At 35.0% G+C, this 20,535-nt stretch overlaps 1 protein-coding gene across 1 annotated transcript in view; it reads right to left on the bottom strand.

Annotated features, from left to right (window-relative positions):
* Positions 1-10,421: 10,421 nt before the first annotated feature.
* CDH2_1 (Chromodomain-helicase DNA-binding protein) overlaps positions 10,422-20,535 on the bottom strand; it is a 55,327-nt gene continuing 45,213 nt past the window's right edge. Inside the window, exon 8 of the mRNA XM_051208238.1 lies at positions 10,422-12,427. Coding sequence (XP_051066984.1) covers positions 10,962-12,427 — 1,466 coding nt within the window. The 3' untranslated portion in view covers positions 10,422-10,961. The remainder of the gene's footprint in view (positions 12,428-20,535) is intronic.

The following is a 20,535-nucleotide window of genomic DNA, read 5'->3' as shown; positions in this document are numbered from 1 at the left end:
AAATCAACAGATTCAAAGTCACGAGTAACAAATCCCGATTTAAGTTGACCGGACAACTTGGAGGAATTCAAATACCTTATTTCTACCTGAAATTTATTCTGATGATATTTTTCAGAAGGATAATGAATGATTCACAATAAAAAATAATAGTAATCACACAGGCCAAATCTCCTAGTAATATTATGTATATGCTCAAGATTATTCAAAAGGCAGAACACCAATTGTAGGGATAATGTATTGTTAATGACTGATGAAACCAGCAAGCAACGCAGAAAGCAAGCACAGAGGGAAGTAAGTGAGAGAGAGAAAAGCAAAACGATCTGGCAGAAATGTGATGAATAGTATGAAGAATGCACACACATACCACTCACATAAAAAAATCGTCAAGTTGACAAGCGAATAATTAACGAGGCCAAAATGTGACTCAAGGAAAATGAATAAATTAGCCTGTCTGGAAGCTAGAACAAGCCACGTGGGCTTGTGACATGGCAAGCGACACTATAACGGTTTTTTATAAAGATACTGATTACTTATTCATAAATTCATCTATCCAATCGAGAATTCATTTATTTGGTAGTGAAATGTGAATCACATGATAAGGGTGATTGAGAAGAACGTTTTCCTACTGAGACGGTGTCACATCGAAAGTAAACCCTAGTGAAACTATGATTTCATGAGAACTGAAGACGCTTCAAGTAGATACTTTACATCCTGGACCCATCCTTTTACGCTTATTATCACAAAATTTAACCTTTCATGTTAGAAGCTTTCAATTAGAACAAATTGAAGAAAAAAAGTTGAAAAGGGTTTAAAATTTCCAATTGTTTGTATTAAGAGCTGTAATTGGTCAGTCTCTGTTGCTATACATGTATCCTAAGCTACTTGACACAGTATAGAGTCACACCATAAGTTTAAATATATTTGCTATATAACTAGTAATGATATTTGTGGCACAATTGTGATGCTCAGTAATGGCTAACTTCACTCAATAACTCAGTGTATAATCCATTGTTATTTGAAGCAAAAGTTACTGTGAAAATCATTGGGACATAGATAAATCCAGGTGATGAGTCTATAAAGGGATAAAATTAACATCTTATATTCAACTAATAGAAACATACTAAACACATAAATTGGAAAAAACGTGGATAAATTCACAGGTATTACTACACTTAGATTTAATTGTACGTGTGAAATTTATTCCTAGAACAAGTCTGTTATTCATTGAAGGCTTTTTTGTAAACTGATTACATATAACGCAATTCTAAACTTTCTTGATTGTTGTCTTTAGTCAAACATGCTAGTTATGATCTCTTTCATATGACTTTGAAAAATTACATGGCTACATAATGTTTGCGAATGATTTCCAATCTTGATATGTTTATAATGAATTTGCATATAAGGATATAGTACAGGAAGAAAGGATTAGTTGGTAGAAGGAAAGATATGGAGCGATTTTAATTTCACAGTTTAAGGGAAGACAAAGAGTGTATACACCTACGCCATTGTGATCGATTCCTAGCCATGTCATTCAAAGTCTCCAACAATTGGTTACGATATTCACGCGGTCTCCAACCAAGTAGTATGCATCTACCGGCAGGGCTCAGACCAGAAGTTGGTGACTTCAAGCATTGATGCCACGTTTTGGTTTGGCCGACCCTAACTTTCTTCCAACCATCCCTAACACTAATCAGCATTGAGCGTCATGGTAATCGGTGTTCAGGCATACGCAACACGTGGCCAAACCATCTCAGTCGATGAAGATTTACAACCTCATCAAATGATTTATCATCATTCCCTAATACCCTGTGTCTAACCTCACTATTACTTACCCGGTCAGATAAGTTGACATGATTTTGAATCCACAAGCCTTATGGGTTAGGAAAAATTCGGTCACCAACTAGTAACTTCGAAAAAAATAGTTATCTTTTCATTGTAAAGGCTTTTAGATTGGGGTAAGTACTTTAGTGAGATGGAACTTGCAGAATGACAATACAAAGATAAAAAGAACTTCAGTTTGCCGTCTTTGTATTTTGATTGACTAATTGGAACAGAAAGGACAGCGGGGCAAATAGTAGTTGGGACTAAAGTCATTATGCAACGTCATTCATGGTATTAGTTGGAAAGGAAGTTATTGGTCATACATCACAGTACTAATAAACTGAAAGTCATTAATGCATAACAATTTGTACTTTCAAAGATTACAATACCATTGCATAATTGCTCCTTGATATGTAAGAAGAAAATATAATGAACCACTAAAATTTGTAAGATTTCTCGAAGTGACATATTTCTTATTCAATATAGATCATTGAAAATTCTTATCATATAAGCAGAATTTCTACAAGCCAAAAGAAATCTAGGTCACTTTATTCCAATTCACTGACTCCATAGTAATAAATCTCCTACTTTAAATATGAAGATTATCATTTTCAATTGTATATGTGTATGTATAGTGAGGGTTAAAATGGATAGAATGAAGCATATTAAAGTGTATTTTGAAAGAAGTACAAAAAAAGTGTTATACATTTGTTAATGCTTCGATGAATAGTTCTTGTTCGTTGATGATAGTACTTTCAAGATATATACAATTTCCAAAGAACTTGTTTACCTTAATAATCTACGTCCAAATTCAAAGACATATTAGATGATGAACTATGTTAATGATGTGTGAAATAAAGATCTTTTATTAGGTCATTCATTTCAATAGATTATAATAGTTTATATATGAAGTTTTATTCTATTAAGAAGAATGAATTGTATAGTTATATCAAATTTATAAATCTACGGTTACATCACAACACATTTCAAAACATAAAGGATAACAGTTTGTTATTAAGAATACACTAGCAGAATATGTAGTGGATCTATCAACAAAGAAAAAGAAGACTAAGAGGTAGTCAAGATAATAAACTAGATACAATAATGTAACAAGATTTGAAATGAACTCTTGAATTTATATGACATGTGTAGGTCAACCATATCAAGACTAAGATAGATATGATTGATGATATCGGATACTTTTTGCATAACGCTTACAAACTGATTGAACTTAGGAATAGAAACTATTGAATTCTGATCAAATATTCTAACAGTATTATTATGTAAGGCATCACAAGGCAAGCTGTAATCTGGAATCCTGAAGGGCAGTAGAAAAGAGGAAGGCCGAAGAATACACTACGTTGGAAAATGGAAGCAGATATAAAGAGAATGAATAGCAACCGGAAACAACTGGAAAGGATTGCCTAGGACAGGTTTGGATGGAGAGTGCTGGTGGGAGGCCTATGCTTCTCTAAGAGGGGTAACAGACGTAAGTAAAGACATAATGGTTTTAAATATGACCTTTAAAATCAGTCAAGTTGAAAATGAAGTAGCTGCTTATCGAGTTTATTAAATGATAAGCACAAACTATCGAGATTTGATCTTATTACTTTAAAATACACTTGCTTTCATGATAATGATTCATTGAAATAACAAAAGCTAAGCAATTTAACCATCCAGCTTAGAAAATTCAACATCACTTGAAAATATTTGATGATATACGTATGTTACATAAATTAAAATTCTGTGATTCAGAATTTGTGATTCCCTGTTATTGATATTGAGGACTACAATTAATCAGTTTCTGTAACACAGTTTCACTAAGAGCATTAACAGTGAAATGTAAACATATCCAGATGAAGAGTATCAAATAGGACGAAATATGAGTTCTATATTCCATTGCTAGCTATATATCAAATATATAAGGTTTTAAATAAAATCTTAAACAAAATAAAAACGACAATGAACTTTGATTAAACTACATAATGATGACAGTTTAGTCCTATTTAAAATGTGACATGGAGAGAACCAAAACTATGTGGTTAACATGCACCATTTTTGCGTCAACAGAATAAACGACGTGGACATATTGGATGATAAATTACATAGGTTATTCAATGAGTAATAACCAATATCACTTTCTTCTAGTCCTTGGTAGTGATCGAGTTCTATTCATCAAGTTTCCGTTTGACCGCTAGTTTGAATGGTTCATTATCTAGTACACTGTATTGAGATGTTTGATGGTTCGATGAAATTGACAGGAAACCTTTCTCGACTTATTTTTCATGCTAGTTAGCACTCATCCATAGGAAAGTATATTTGGAATCTTGAAATATCTGGTACTCTTATCACGTTCAAACTCTTATCATCCAGTCTTACGGTTTAAGACACTATCACTGAGCTATTCGTACAACAACCGAGCTCTTGTAGAACCCAGCTATTTAAAATAATTGATCACTGAGTATCGGTAACTTTCACTCAGGTTCGAATCCTACTAGAATTTTAGTCTTCGCAATATTTCGAGTATTCATTGTTAACGAGTCTGAACTGGTGCAAAACCCAAGTTAATACAGTGTTCCCTTCCGACTCTTTACATACATTTAGACAAATAAAAACACAACATATGGTTACTTACTACATTTCATTATTATTTGGTAACATTTGTTTGGATGTAGAAATTATTGTTTTTATTTTGATTACGTTTATGAAGCGAATCAATATAGCAAACGATATGTTTCTTTTTGATGAAATGACTAAACTAAAACGTATATAGAGATTAGTGAACTACGTAAATTTCTATGCTTACTATAGAGATTGTAAAGAATATTATTTATCAATATTCACGACTGATTATTTAAATCAATATTGATTTTCGATATCATAAACCCTGAGTATCTTGGTGGAGTTTTGTTCTCTGAGCTGGATGGTTTGGTCGTAGAGCTTTCATCGTTCTTCTGGACGACAAACGTCAGATAGAAGTGAAGTGTTCGAATTTCTCCATATGTGTTTCACAGCTTGATCTGTGCACCTCAGTGTTGATTGGTTCTTATCGACCTAAAATTTATCATTGTCTACTTCTTTGTTTTGGTTGTGTCTCCCATTGGTTTGATTTTTGTTCCTATATTTATGCATGATTTTCCTGATTGGTTGATAAATTGGATGGATTTCAATATGTTTGTTGATTGATGATTGACCTGAGTGCCAGGCTTCTAAAAATTCTCTGATGGTTTTGGAGTTTCCTCTGTCTAAGATTTCTACATTTTTCCAATCTAATGAGTGTCCGTAGTGAAGGTGAAGACAAACCTATCTAGATTCACTACAGAAAACATTGAATAACCATCATTGATTGTCTTTTATTTTCATCCATAATTATTATTATATTTTATTATATGATTAATAATCCATAATTACACTCTTTTGGCTAAATATTTTGTGCTTAAGTAATGAATTTTATTTCTCAATACACTTTCATATTATCCAGTCTGTTCGATTGGAAGTTCAGGTATCCTTTTTGTGAGCAAAACTGTTAGTACAATTACTACGTCTATCCCAATATTTCAGTATGCCCGATAAAGCTATCAAAATAACGCTGAACAGTATGTCAGTAACAATGATAAGTGTTGACAGAAACTAATCAAATTTAATGTTGACAAAACATGCTGTTACATACTCTTAATAGAAAACCTGATAGCTCACTTCTACTTTAAGTTTATGCTGATATTGTCTAGAAAGATAATGAAAGATTCACAATTGAAACCCTGAGCTTAAAGATCACAAATTCACCAAAAAAACAAATTGTTTCATGACATTTTTATTCTGATATTATTCAATTAAAGCTAAACCACCATGGAAAGTCTGTAAGAACTGGACAGCCGTTTCGTCCTAATATGAATCTCCTCAGAAGTGAGCACCAATGATTCCGCATATGGGGTTCGAACCCAGGACTTATCGGTTTCATACTTCAATGTTTTCCACGCTAGTCTATCTTTAATTGATCCATGAATTCATTTTACTCTACATTCTTTGAACAATTTATCGTTAAATTGAAACAGAATTAAAATTATTTACAAAGCTGCATTTCATAACACACTCATATATAAATGAATCAAACTTATTGTTTGAATCAGAAAGTTTTTCAAATAGAAACTCAAGTGTTTTTCACGAGATGTTTACAATAAATGAAGCATAATGTGAGAATAACATTCTATTGAAATCGTTGATTAGGAAAGAATGATAACAAGGGTAACAATATGGTGGTGATCAAAAAGTGAATGGATGTTTACTTTACAACCACTCGAATTGGTGGCATTCATGTGTAATGAATAAAGTTGACAATCTTCAAACTTGAGAGTGATTCATTTATTAAACAAATTTCATATAAAGAATCATTGAAAACTACAAATTATTAGAGGGTAGTTTCATTTTAATTAAATACATTTGAATCTCAGATGCTTCAAATTATATAGCGAGTATAATAGACTTTCTGACTATGAAAAAGCATTTGATAGCGTGGACAAAACAACATTATGGAAACTTCTTCGATACTATGGCGTGCCTCAGAAGATAGTCAATATCATACAGAATTCATATGATGGATTAAACAGTAAAATCGTGCATGGAGGACAGTTGACAAAGTCGTTCGAAGTAAAGACCGGTGTCAGGCAAGGTTGCTTACTCTCACCCTTCCTCTTTCTCCTGGTGATCGACTGGATCATGAAGACGTCAACATCCGAAGGGAAACACGGGATATAGTGGACATCTAGAATGCAGTTGGACGATCTAGACTTTGCAAAAGATCTGGCCCTCCTATCGAAAAAGCATCAACAAATGCAGGAGAAGACGAATAGTGTAGCAGCAGCCTTAACAGCAGTGAATCTCAATATAAACAAAAGGAAGAGCAAGATTCTCCGATACAACACAGTATGCAACAATCCAATCACAATTGACGGAGAAGATTTGGAAGATGTGAAAACCTTTACATATCTGGGCAGCATCATTGATGAACATGGTCGATCTGATGTAGATGTGAAGGCGCGGATCGGAAAAGCAGGAGCAGCATATTTACAATTGAAGAACATACGGAACTCAAAACAACTGTCTGTCAACTAACAACAAAGTCACAATTTTCAATACAAATGTCAAGACAGTTCTACTGTATGGGGCGGAAACCTGGAGAACTACAAAAGTCATCATCCAGAAGATACATGTGTTTATCAACAGCTGTTTACGCAAAATACTTCAGATCCGTTGGCCGGACACGATCAGCAACAACCTATTGTGGGAGAGAACAAACCAGATCCTAGTAGAGGAGGAAATCAGGAAGAAGAGCTGGAAGTGGATAGAACACACATTGAGGAAAGCACACAACTGCGTCACAAGACAAACCCTCATTTGGAATCCTCAAGGTCAAAGGTGGAGAAGAGGAAGACCGGAGAACACATAACACCGGGAAACGAAGATAGACATGAGAAGAATGGGCAAGAATTGTATGGAACTAGAAAAGAAGGCGGAGGACGGAGTGGGTTGGAGAATGCTGGTTGGCAGCCTATGCTCGATTATGAGTAACAGGCGTAAGTAAGTAAGTATAATAGACTTTAAATCACCTAGGTAAAATTCAATGATTTATGAATTTAAATTCAGTGATTTGATAATAAAACTGGATCACTATACTGTACCGTAAGCGTTTCAACAGGTATCTAATTTCAACTGTACTATAGAATAACGTAAATGATTTAATGTCACCCGTCTTCGTAAACACAGATTTAATTTGCACTTTCGTCAGGTGAATCAGTGAAATACAGACTCAGACACGGATAAAATTTGAATAAACTTCACAAAATGATGGAATACATGTTATATGAATATAATACGTCAGTATATATACAATAGCGAAATGGTGTGGTTAAGTTTGAATTTTTGAAATGTCTATCATTGGCTGGCTTAGGTAACCTAGTTTAAGTAATTAAAAAACGCCAAATTAACTTCAAATCGAATATCGACTAAATCAAATAAAACTTCAACGTTTATCGAAAAACGAATTAAAGAAAAGGTTTCTTCATTAATTTGTTAAGACAACAACAGATTATGCTCACATTGAAGATATTATTTATTTATTTGAACACATGGATATTGGTACAAGGAGGCACCATGTAAATATACGCCACACAAATCTCATTTAATTTGTTTGAGGGTTGTGATACTGCCCGGGTGCTCAAACTGAAACAGGTGGTTTACTTACGGGGCCACGTCCGGAGCCTTCGACCTAAAGGTCTGATCCATAAGGCAGTGGAGCAATGTCAGGAGATGCAGTCTCATGGTAGTCGGTGACCAATAATTGGTTCATACGCCATTTGTCCATTCAGGATACTGAAGCCCATGTACACTATTGGTTTGGAATGAGGATTTTCCAACTCCTCTAGGTGGACTCTCCGTTTCCACCAAACTGGTTAAAGCTCTGGACATTCGCTTTTTGTCCTGTCAATTTTGTAAACAACATCCCCACCACGAGAAGTGTTGGGGATGTCAGATCCCCAGAACTCACTTGGTAAATGCCTTAATTTTATAATTTTGTTTTGGAAATTTAAATTTCCTTTTTTTCGCGACAAATGCACACTTTTCACCTTCGTGTCGTATTTCCCACTTGGGAGAATCTTTAACGCTATTGTTTCGTTGTGTATTTTTAGTATGCTATTTTCGCAACGCTTTCCAAGGACAGTTTTATACTGTATATATACGTTTGAGTTGTGTCTGTTATTATTCATTCGTGCTTCTGGCTTACGGAATACACTTTCCCGTTCCAAACTTGGACTTCTTTCTCTAGTTAGTGGGGCTGGAACGCATCAAGAAGGCAGTGAGTAAGACTTCCCTGGCAGAAGCTATATACGTGTGGCCATGTAAGAGCATTTGGAGAGGGAGAGCGGACTCTCCCCACTCTCGGCCGTACCAAGACATTTGGGGGCTATTGGAACTGTCAGACAATTTCATTTGAAATATTTGAGGAATAGAATATTATCTGTAAGAATAAAAGCAAAACATCACTACAGATACCGAAAGTTGTACAGTTGAAATAGCTTATTACCGTGACAAATACTTTGAGCTAAATTGTTTGCGGCTTGATGTAATCTGTATCGTTGCCTTGTAAATCAGAAATGCAGTTCATGTAACTTGGAAAAAGTGATCTAAATACATCATGTTCATTACTAGTGTACTGAGTAAGAATATAGGCTGCGACAACCAAATTAGAGAATCTCTTAGTAAAATCTGAGAACCATAAAGTAAATAATTCATTTGCAAAATGTCAATCAATTGTTTCACATTTGATTGTTCCTTTATTTCCACACCAATCACCCTCTTTTCTCGTTCTATTCTCTTCAATCTTTTTAATTTTCTGCTGCCAGACATATCACTTTCGATTGGTGATGCTTACTACTTTTTTATATGTCAATATCAGTAACACACACCACACTAGATATGAAGGTCATCTGTACATTTGTGACATCGTATTACTGAGGAGTCTCATACCAAGATGAAGTTTAAAATATATAAACCTTAACAAATCACATATTTCAATACGATATTCTCTTCGTTCACAATGAGGTAACTATATCACAAATGCAATATACAATATAACGTTTGAGATTTTAAAGCCGTTTTTTTAACCAATAGGGAGAACACTCGTTGTTATTAAAAGTATTTTGTTTGGAAATTAAGGAAACCTATCAAAGCGGGGAGGCCATTAATAAATTTTTTCAAGGTTAACCATTAGTTTTCTGATAGTATTAAAGAATTTCACTAATCTAAATGTGAATAAGTTTCTTTTATGAACCTATTCGGTTGTTATTAACAGGTATACAGAAAATTACTAATTGTCAATAATATCTTTATCATTGGATTCACTGAATGAATGGTTAACAAGATTAGGTTATATGATGATGATATGAAGGTGTCACACATAAAAATTGTAGTACATTATGCATTTCTACTCTGTTGGCTCGATATAATGTTTTCGTTGAAAGTTAAAATAGCATAAAAACCAGTAAAACAGAAGCTTTCTGCTTTATGTATGACATAAAAACCTAGTTCATAAAGAATGTATTACTGGTGGTTTCCTTTCCACACTGTCATTTCCTGTCTATGATGGTAGAATAATTTGTTCTTGTTAATTAAACGTTTTTTCTCAATGCTTTTTTTTATCTGAGAAGATTAAAAAGAACGTATACAATCATGGAAGTAATATCTTTTCATGAGTTAATGAAAACTAGACCACCATGAAAAATCTGGAATCACTGGACGACTCTGTCGTCTTAATATGAAACTTCTCATATCCCGTGAGCCGGATCATAAATGCACACTGCTGAAGAGTCCCATACTAGGACGAAATGGCCATTTAGTGCTTTTAGGTATTTTTATAGTGACCAGTGGAGCTAATCCTTGTCGGGTAGAGACAGTTATCTACTTAAGTACAATGGAAGTTGGTCGCGCAATTTCGTGGATTGGTTAATGTTAGAAACTATCACCATTGGATGCCGGCTCAGTGGTCTAGTTGGTTAAGCGTTCGCGCGCGAGACCGAAGGCCCTGGGTTCGAATCCCGCTCGTGGATGCGCACTGTTGAGGAGTCCCACAGTAGGACGAAACGGCCGTCCAGTGCTTCCAGGTTTTCAATTGTGAAGGTCTAACATCAATTGTTTCAAGATCTCAATCAAAAAGATCTAGTTTTAATTGACTCATGAATGCCACTATTCAATTACTATGATCTTTACAACCCCCTCCCACTTCTTTTCGTTGAATCCAATATATACATCATCATTATAACAATAAGAGTAATCTTTTATTCTTTTCATTCAAAAGTATTTCAATTTCAATGATAATTTTACGAAATTAAAAAATAATTATTATCTAAATAAACATCAATATTGTTATCATTACTGATTATTGAACATATTCAATAACACAATAAAGTTCTTTAAACTTTACTTCGATTCCTATTGGATAGATAATCCATTATGAAATGATAATACCAAATTACAATGTACATTTGAATAAGAAACAAAAGAAAAAAAGGGAATATACAAACGTATTTAAGTGTTTATCCTTTTTTAAAATAAAATCAAAAACTGTTCTTATTCAATATTGTTTTATTTTAAACAAAACTAGCTTCTCTAATTGTTTTGTAGGTATATTTGCCTACATCCGATTTTGATAATCCATAATGTTCTGATTTGATCATTTCCTTTGAATGAATTGAATTATCGGTCATTTGATTATCATGATGAGGATGATGAAGATGATTATTATTATTATTATTATTATTATTATTATTATTATTAATATCAACGATCAATGGTAATGAACTAGTTATAGTTGGTGAATATTGAAATGAATGATGAAATGTTCCATTTTTAATTTGTTCATTACAGATAAGATTATCAATATAATCCGTTTCATTATCAATCGACATGTTGATATTATTATTATTTAAAGGTATAGTTGAATTCTTAGATTTAACATAAATCGGTAATTCCTCTAAATGATCTATGGTTATTGTTGTATTAATACTATCATTATTGATAGTATTATTGTCAGTGTTATTTGATGGTTCATGATTGCCTGATATGACATTCTCATCACAAATATGATCATTATCTTTACTAATATCATCTTGATTTTTTACTAATAATTGTTGACATTCTTGTTCATCTTCTAATGGTAAAGGTGATTGATGATGACGGTGGTGGTGGTGTTTAGTTTTGTTTGGTAAACATATCTTTAAATTATCCGTATATATTATTCTAGGAGATATAAGAAGATCATCATGATGTTGTGGGGCATGAAATGTTTTATAATGAATCTGATCCCTTGAACAAATCAACCGATTTTTATCATGATGATGATAAGTTAGCATAGGATTTGGGTCAGTATTCATGACAATTGATTGATGATTATGTCGTCTTAATGTTGCTTGTAGTAATGAAATATCCTGGTAAGAAGAAAGCGGATGTTGTTGGTTTCGATGTTCCTGCTGTTGTGGTTTGAAGCGATGCTGAAATGATCTTAAATTTGCGGGATTTTGTAATTGATTTATGGGATAAACTGGTAGCGAATTACCTCGAAAATGCATTGGATGTCTATTCGGATTAGGTGACATAGCATAGATTAATGTAGGCGTTTTAGATGACATTTGTTCACGTCCTTCATTATTCATTGTTGATTCTGTATAAATGATTGACTGGTGACTCATACTCACTGGAGAATTCAGTTGTTGTAGACTCATTGGTAACCAATTACGATTATTAGTGCCTATATGGTTTAAGCCGATGGCTTCAACATTCTGGATAGTTTGATGTGACCTTTGGTCAAAAAATGGAGTTAAACAACGTGAAATATGTGATATTCTATTATCAACTGTTGGAGCTAAACATTGATATTCGTTATCGACATCGAAACGTGAATTAATTGGATGTTGTACACACTGTGGGTTATATGTGCATTTATTTAGATTGCTCTGTAATTCCGATGTAACCAAAGCAGATTGATGTGTTGGTCTATTCAATGTGGTATTAAATAGAAATCGAGGTTCAGAATTTCTTTGAATAAGAGGGTAAGAATCTGAAAGAAAAGGTAACCGAAAAATGTTACACATAATACTGATTGCTAATTATTTCTTATCAGAAGGGGTTTTGTGGACATTATAGTAAGTTCAATGGTTTAGATCATGGATCACTTGAAGCTAGACCTGCTGAGGAGTCCCACAATAGCACAAAACGGCAATCCAGTGCTTCCAGATTTTCCACGGTGGTCTACCTCCAACTGACTCATGATCTCAACCATTGAAATTATTTTTTGAACAAATAATTAGTTAATGTTTTTCAGACACGATGTGTCGCTTGACTTCAAAATCGCTACCGATTTTATATGAAAAAGCAACTCAATGTAAACAACAAATTTATGTTGCCTTGAATAAACTCTTGGTCAGTCAACTACATCGCATAAAAATGAACCACATCATTGAACAACATGTTACTTGTCAGTTTTCATGATAGTACTGAATTTGTTCAAAATACTGAAAAGTAAACAACATATTTTGATATATAGGCTAACCACTGTAAAAATCAACATGCTCAAGTACAATATAGTAGAGCATTGTTTTGTTTTTCAAAAGTCATACTGATCGATATATCTTTGAATAATAACAGCGATTGAAAGTACTCGAACTCTCTCAACTTATCAGGATTTACATAGGTATTCCTTTAATAAAACTTTTGAGAGTCTACGCCAATTCTTCAAAAGAATCTTTAGGAACTGAAAGATGCTTGAAAATATTTCTTCCAATAAGCGTTCAACAGAAACTCCCCAGAGGGTTCTAGAAAAAACAGTGGGTAATTTCTAGTCGTCTTTGTAAATTGAACAAGTTTCTAGGAGCTTCCGGAATATCACATACAACCATGAACCTTTTAATATCTTTGATATCTGAATCTAAACTAACCTTGGAATTTAAGCGTCTTTTCATGCTTCTTGCCTTTGAACTTCTATTCTGGGTTCAAATGTAAATGATTCCGGTTGACCAAACAGGCGTTAGAAAGTCAATATTAAGTATTTAAAGTGACTGTACCCCTTTTAGTGTTACTGCCTGTCCGAAGCCCTGGTAAAGTAGGAGGGTTTGGCATGCGGTCAACAACCTCACCTCTTAGAAAACAACCTTGATTAGAAAACGCTAACCAGAAAAAACAACCAAAACCATTTAAATTCTGCTCTCCGAGTAGAAGGATCGTCATTCACGAGAATTCCAACGTTTCATGGCAAAATACGAGATTCTTAGGAAGTCACGAGGCCGATGTCCCTTCTAATAAGCAGACCAACAATTAATATATGCACATGGAATGTCTGGACGATGTGGTAGACCGCGGGGACCAATCAAATAGTTACGGAAATGGAGTGATACAAGTTGACGGTTCTCGGAATCAATGAAATCCATCGGACCCAAGACGGACAGAAAAGGACAGATTCAGGAGACATGTTGCTGTACTCTGATCATGAACAAGCTACGTAGATTTCACTGGATTACAGTACAGAGAATCAGATAGATCATGTTTGCACCAAGTAAAAAAATTCAGAAGGACAATGGAAGATATGGGAACCAGGAGAGGAGCTAACAGCTTCAGATCACCACCTGATTATGGCCAAGATGAAACTGAAGCTAAAGAACCAATGGGCAGCTGGAGAAACAGCACTACAACGGTTCAATACAACCTTCCTCCAACATACTAACAAACTCAACGAATTCAAGATAATTCTCAACAACAGGTTCCAAGCCTTACAGGATCTAGTTAAAGATGAAAGTACTATGGAAGACAACCAGAATAGGATTGAAGAAGCAGTAACTTCAAAGTGTCAGGAGGTTCTGGGTCTCAAGAAGCACCAACATAAAGAATGGATCTCTATCAAAACCCTGGACAAGATTCAGGAAAAGAAGAACATGAAGACAAGAATTAACAACAGCCAAACAAGAACAGAGAAAGTCAAGGCACAAGCTGAATATACAGAAGCAAGCAAGCAAGTGAAGAAGTGTATTAGAGTCGACAAGCAGAAATAGGTGGATGAGCTAGCAACGACAGCGGAAAAAACTGCAAAAGAAGGAAATATGAAACAACTATATGACACGACAAAAAAACTGACAGGGAAATATTGTAAGTCAAAGAAACCGGTCAAGAACAAAGGACGCAAGCTAATCACTGAGATTCAAGAACAGAAAGGTGGAATACATCGAGGAACCATTGAATAGACCACCTCCACTAAATCCACCGGAAATCGAAACAGCACCTACAGATTTTCCTATAGATGTCACTCCACCAACGATCGAAAAATTCAGGATGGACATCAGACTACAGAACTACAGAGAAATCACATTCCCATTGGTACCAGGAAAATTTTTCTACAGTGTTGCTGATCCGGATGAAAGATTTGACACGACAGGATGAAAAGTCAAAACTAGACTGATTTACTCATCATGATTTTTATTCAACATGAATTCCGTCTTTTTTAATTCAATCTATTGATTACTCAATGTAGTATTTGTTTTGTTTTTATGTATAACATGCGGTATTCCTGTATTAAATTAACATGAAATATACTCAGCATATGATTTGTTATAACCTTAAATATTTATCATATATGTGATTTCATCCTAATTATCAATCGAAAATGGCTGCATGAATCAATATATAAATGAGTGTATTTTCGACTAGACTTGTCGTAGTTGTTCTTGCTTCTGGCTGCTTGTGAAATATATTTCCCTCTTCCGAATTTAGATTTCTCTCTCTAGTTAGCTAGGCTGGGACGCGTCGGAATAGCTAGTTTATCTGTCACTGTGTCATAGAGTCTTCGTTTTGTTCTCAGATTAGGTAAACTCGTGATCTTTTCAGTAGATACCCAGTTTCGACAAACCGAATTCCGTAAGGATAGGTCGTGCACAGAATAAATGGCGACACAAGGGATCATCGTTGAACAATCAGTTAAATGGAACTCGTCACTATACATCAACTTCCTTGACTATAAGAAAGAAATTGACAGTGTGGATAGGAGAACCTCGTGGAACCTTCTCTGAAACTATAGAGTGAGTAGCTGAAAAGATCTTCAAAATCACATGGAATTCCTACGACGTGCTGCACTACAAAGTCGTGCATGGAAAACCGCCGACAGACGCATTCCAAGTGAGTACCAGAGTCAGAAAACGCCACTTACTCTTCCCCTTCCTTTTCCTTCTGGTTGTTGACTGGATTATGAAGACCTCTACAGCAAAGAGGAAGCAAGAAATACAATGGACAGCATGGTTGCAACTGGACGATTCGAACTTCGTAGATGTCCTGGTCCTTCTCTCACATACACACGAAGAAATGCGGGTCAGGACAATCATTGTGGCATAAGTCTCTGCATCAGTGGGTCTCAACATATATAAGGGAAAAAGCAAGATCCTCGAATACAACACAGAGAACACCAACTCAATCATACTTGAGGGAGAAAATCTGGAAGAACTAGAAAATTTCATGCAACTAGACAGCATCATCGATGAACAAGGAGGATCAGATGCAGACGTGAAGGCGTGGATTAGCAAAGCAAGGGCCCCATTCCTACGGTTGAAGAACATATAGAAGTCAAAACAACTGCCAATCAATAACAAAGCCACGAGCTTCAATACTAACGTCAAGACAGTGAGTTCTGCTGTACGGAACTACCACAACCATCATCAAGAAGGTATAAGTATTTATAAACAGTTGTCTACGCAAGATACTCAACAACCATTGGCCGGATACTATCAGCAACAGCCTACTGTGGCAGAGAACAAACCAGCTTCGAACTGTAGAGAAAATTAGGAAATACATTGGAAATGGGTAGGACATACATTACGCAAATCATCAAACTGCATCACGAGGCAAGCGATAGCTTGAAATGCTGAACAGAAACGGAAAAGAGGAGGGCCAATGAACAAAGTGCGTCGAGAACTGGAATCAGACATCAAAAAAATGAAAACAAATGGAAACGATTGTCCAGGATAGAGTTGGATGGAGAATGCTAGTGGGTGGTCTGTGCTTCTGCATGAGGGATAACAGCCATAAGTAAGTAAGTGTTTAAGTACTAAGTGTCCCAAGAATTTTGGGAAATCAGTGTTTATCGACATACTTTTCAAACTTCAATGATAAAATCATTTGAAATATGGCTTAGTCCTAAAACGTCGAAATATCAGATATTTTTGACTATCCGGGAATACTTTAGACAATACAAACAATTTGTATTTTTATGCGCTTATGTTTTTCTGTTGTTGACATGGAGGACTGCAGGTGACCAGTCCTCAGAGTGGATTACCTAGGTTTTCATTTGTTAAAGTTAGAAGTAACCAGAGATGGTATTCAGGATGTGAATTTCTTTATATTTATGACTAGTCAGCTGGGTGTACCTGAATTTCAGTGCTGGTTTTCGTAATAAGACTCGACCCCCGTACTTTTCGAATTGAAGGCCCGAGGCTCAATCCTTGGTGGAGTATTAGGTATGCACTGCCGAGGGGTCACATACTAGAATGAAACAATGTTCAATGCTTTCTGGTTTTCAACATTACTACAACTGAGATGATTCCGTGAAGAATCTTCACAGAACCCGTTGTTCTTTCTTATCTCTTAGAAAGTTAAACAGCTTAGAGATAACCGTTATCATGAACTGAAAACAGCTGAACTACTGAAAACCTAGTTGTCTGTTATTGGTCAGTAGCTCCTCATTATTATGCACTTCAAACCCCCCACACCAAGAACACATTTCATAACCATTAGGGAGTTAAAATACAATGATCTATAATTTCATACCAAATCAATTTATGATGTAGAGTAATATTCAGTTGATATAGCCTGTAGATAACCATTTAACTTCACAGTCTGCAACTCCTTAGAATAATTTCTGGAAATCCATCTCCAGGCTAGTTACTTGTAAATGAATCGTATAATTTTAAATGAATAAATTCACTTTGCTATATCAAACAGAAAATTGTCCAACAAAAGTTGACGACTAGTTTCTATAACGAAGACGTAAGAGCAACTTACATAAGATTAAGATTAAAAAGAAGATTGAGGCTTTAAGATTAGAATTTATATAGTTTAGGATTGGAGTTAAATATTAGAATTTAAGAATAAAATAAAGGGATTAAGTTACACAGAAAAGAACTTTGAAATCATATCCTAATCTTAAACATGAAATCTTAACTGATAACCTTAAATGGGGAGACTATAATTTATGGATGACCTTTGAGCGACGCTAAAATAACCTTGAGAGTGCCTACTTACTAGGACTAAATGAGGGTTATAAAGCAGTTTGAAGAATAAGGATTATGATTTACAGTTGATGGTTAGGGTTAGGAATTAGATTTAATGCCAAGACTCGATTTAACCAAATGGATGAATGAATTTCGCGCTAAAATATAAGACCGGTTATCGTAAATCTGATTAGTTCGTCCATAAATTATAGTCTCGCCCCTTAAATTGTAAAACTTAATCCCACTACTACTGCAAACAACAAAAATATTAAATCTGTATTCTAATTGATTGAAACAAGGTCAAAAATTTGTCCAAGTAGTTTAAAGTGTCACTTAAACTCTTCCCCCTTTATCATATCTATTTAAGTAATATATACATATGTATCAGAAAACATTTTAGAATTAAATCATCTGATCTAAGCAAAGATGGATAGTGTCTAGCAGTGGAGTCCAGTTTGACGCGCGTTTCGTCTTATTTGGGACTCATCAACTGGATGTACCCGCATCTCAGAGTTCATGTTGTTGCACTATCCATCTTTGCTTAAAAAGCTTGGGACTTAAGGCTATATCGAGGCAATCCTCACACGATACACATATGCCAACATGAGACTGATCAATTGAAGTCTTAAATGACAATCGGCAGATATAAGTAAAACAACACCAAGTGAATTTAAACTTCACCCCATCGCACAAGCAGGTGGCTATCAGGACTTAGTAGCGAAGTGAATAGCACGATGGTGTTTGAAGCCAACGGTACTGGGTTAGAGTCACTCCCGGAGTGAACATCGATTGTGAGATGCATATACATCCAGCTGGTGAGTCCCAAGTAGGACGAAACGCACGTCAAACTGGATTCCACTGCTAACTACTATCCATCTTTGCTTAAAAAGCTTGTGACTTAAGGTTATATTGAGGCAATCTGCACAGAATGAACAAATGCCAATAAGAGACTGATCAATTGTAGTCCTAAACAACAATCGGAAGACACAAGTAAAACAACACCAAATGAATTTTAATCATCTGTCATTTATAAGTATTATGAAATGGAATGAAATAAAAGAGTTTTGTGGTAAAGGTTAATATTATTTATTATTATTATTATCATCATTACTACTGATTAATGTGTTTTCATTACTACTGAATTCTAATTTTATGAATAATGGATTTATGACATGTTGCTAATTGATTTTAGAATTTCATCGCCCGTGTTTTTTTCCTTCTTGTTTTCTATGGTTACATAAATGTGTATGTTTTTGTAACAGAATTTTCTATTAAAATTTGACTAAAACTTTTACATTTCACATGGTCACTGTATAAATAAATAAATAACTTTTGCTGGTTGAAATCATGAGTCAATTGAACTAAGACCACCATGGAAAACCTGGAAGCACTGGACGACCGTTTCGTCCTAGTATGGGACTCCTCAGCAGTGCTCATCCACGATCTCGCTCCTCGTGATATTTGAACCGGGTCAGTGGTTTATTTGGTTAAGCGCCTGGTGCGAGACTGATAGGTCCTGGGTTTGAACCTTGCGAGGAGCGAGATCGCGGATGCGCACTGCTGAGGAGTCCCACACTAGGACGAAACGGTCGTCCAGTGCTTCCAGGTTTTTTATGGTGGTCTAGCTTCAATTGGCTCATGATTTCAACCAGTGAAATTTCTGAAATCTCCAAAAAACCCCTTCTGAAAATAACTTTTAACATAAACATTTAGAAAACAAAAAGAAGTAAAGAGGGAACACAATATTATTCTATTCATAGTTTTAAGTGTTGATAGATATTTATCTAGATGAAAGAGAGAACTCATTGGTTGTGCATAAAAGATTTTACTCTCGTTTGTATTCTACACAAAAGATCTAATAAGACATATTATTTGTCAGGGTTTATATTTTCTTGTTCTTAGGGTTAAGATCTGTAATTAATCAAACCGCCGTCCATTGCTTACATGTTTTGCATGGTGGTCTAGTTTCAATTGTCTCATGATTTCCACTATTGAAATTATTAAAATCTCCACAAACCCCTTCTGATAATGATCAATTTCTTTTGGTAAATATACATCCTAAACAGCTTACCTTGATATGATTATTTAGTTAGGAATTTTTAAAAAAAATAAAGTTGGATAGTGACTAGAAGTAATCACAATTGATTGATCACTGTGTGGTGATCAATGCCATGTGTGTCAAATCCTTATTCAGTGATCAATCAATTGTGATTTCATCTCAGTCATACAGGAGGCCGGTCGCGGCCCGGATAGCTCAGTGGTAACGTCTCTGACTGGGAAGCTGAGTGACACGGGATCGAATCAACCAGAGAGCACCAGTTCCCTCAAGATTACAGGTACACCTTGCTGACTAGTGCCAAGTAGCACGAAACCCGGGTCCAGGGTTTCCTGTTGACTACCTCCAACCACCATCTAATTTCAATATATAGTGACTAGAAGAGGGATTTAAGACACATGTTTTATAAATCACTGCCTTTATCGTCTATAATTAATGCGTTTAAAGTAGGATGAAATTATTTGATATTCATATCGAAATTTTACTCTTCATTATGGAGTAAAATAAGTTGGAAATAGATCGAAAATCAAAAATTATTAAGATCTTCTTTTCAGTCTCCCAAGAAACACGAAGTCAATAACTATGTTGTTGTGAACAGTTGAGTTGAACCTAATGAATAACAGTTATATTTATAGTTGATTTTCATTACTACACTAACATCATCCAGTTAATATCAACCAATGCTGTGAATTAATTTTTAGGTACAGAAAACTTCAATAAGTTCCTTATCTTCATATCATGTTACTTTTTCACTCATTTTGGGTGAACAACTAGTGTATAGATTATCATTGTACAAATGTCACCTCTACAGTTCGGTGGTAACGTACCTGGTTGAAGCATAGATCGATGAACTTTCCGAATCTTTGA

Source organism: Schistosoma haematobium, chromosome 4 (assembly GCF_000699445.3).
Source record: "Schistosoma haematobium chromosome 4, whole genome shotgun sequence".
Classification (NCBI taxonomy): domain Eukaryota; kingdom Metazoa; phylum Platyhelminthes; class Trematoda; order Strigeidida; family Schistosomatidae; genus Schistosoma; species Schistosoma haematobium.
The sequence above is the reverse complement of the archived record's forward strand: the minus strand, read 5'-3'. Positions and strand labels throughout refer to the sequence as shown.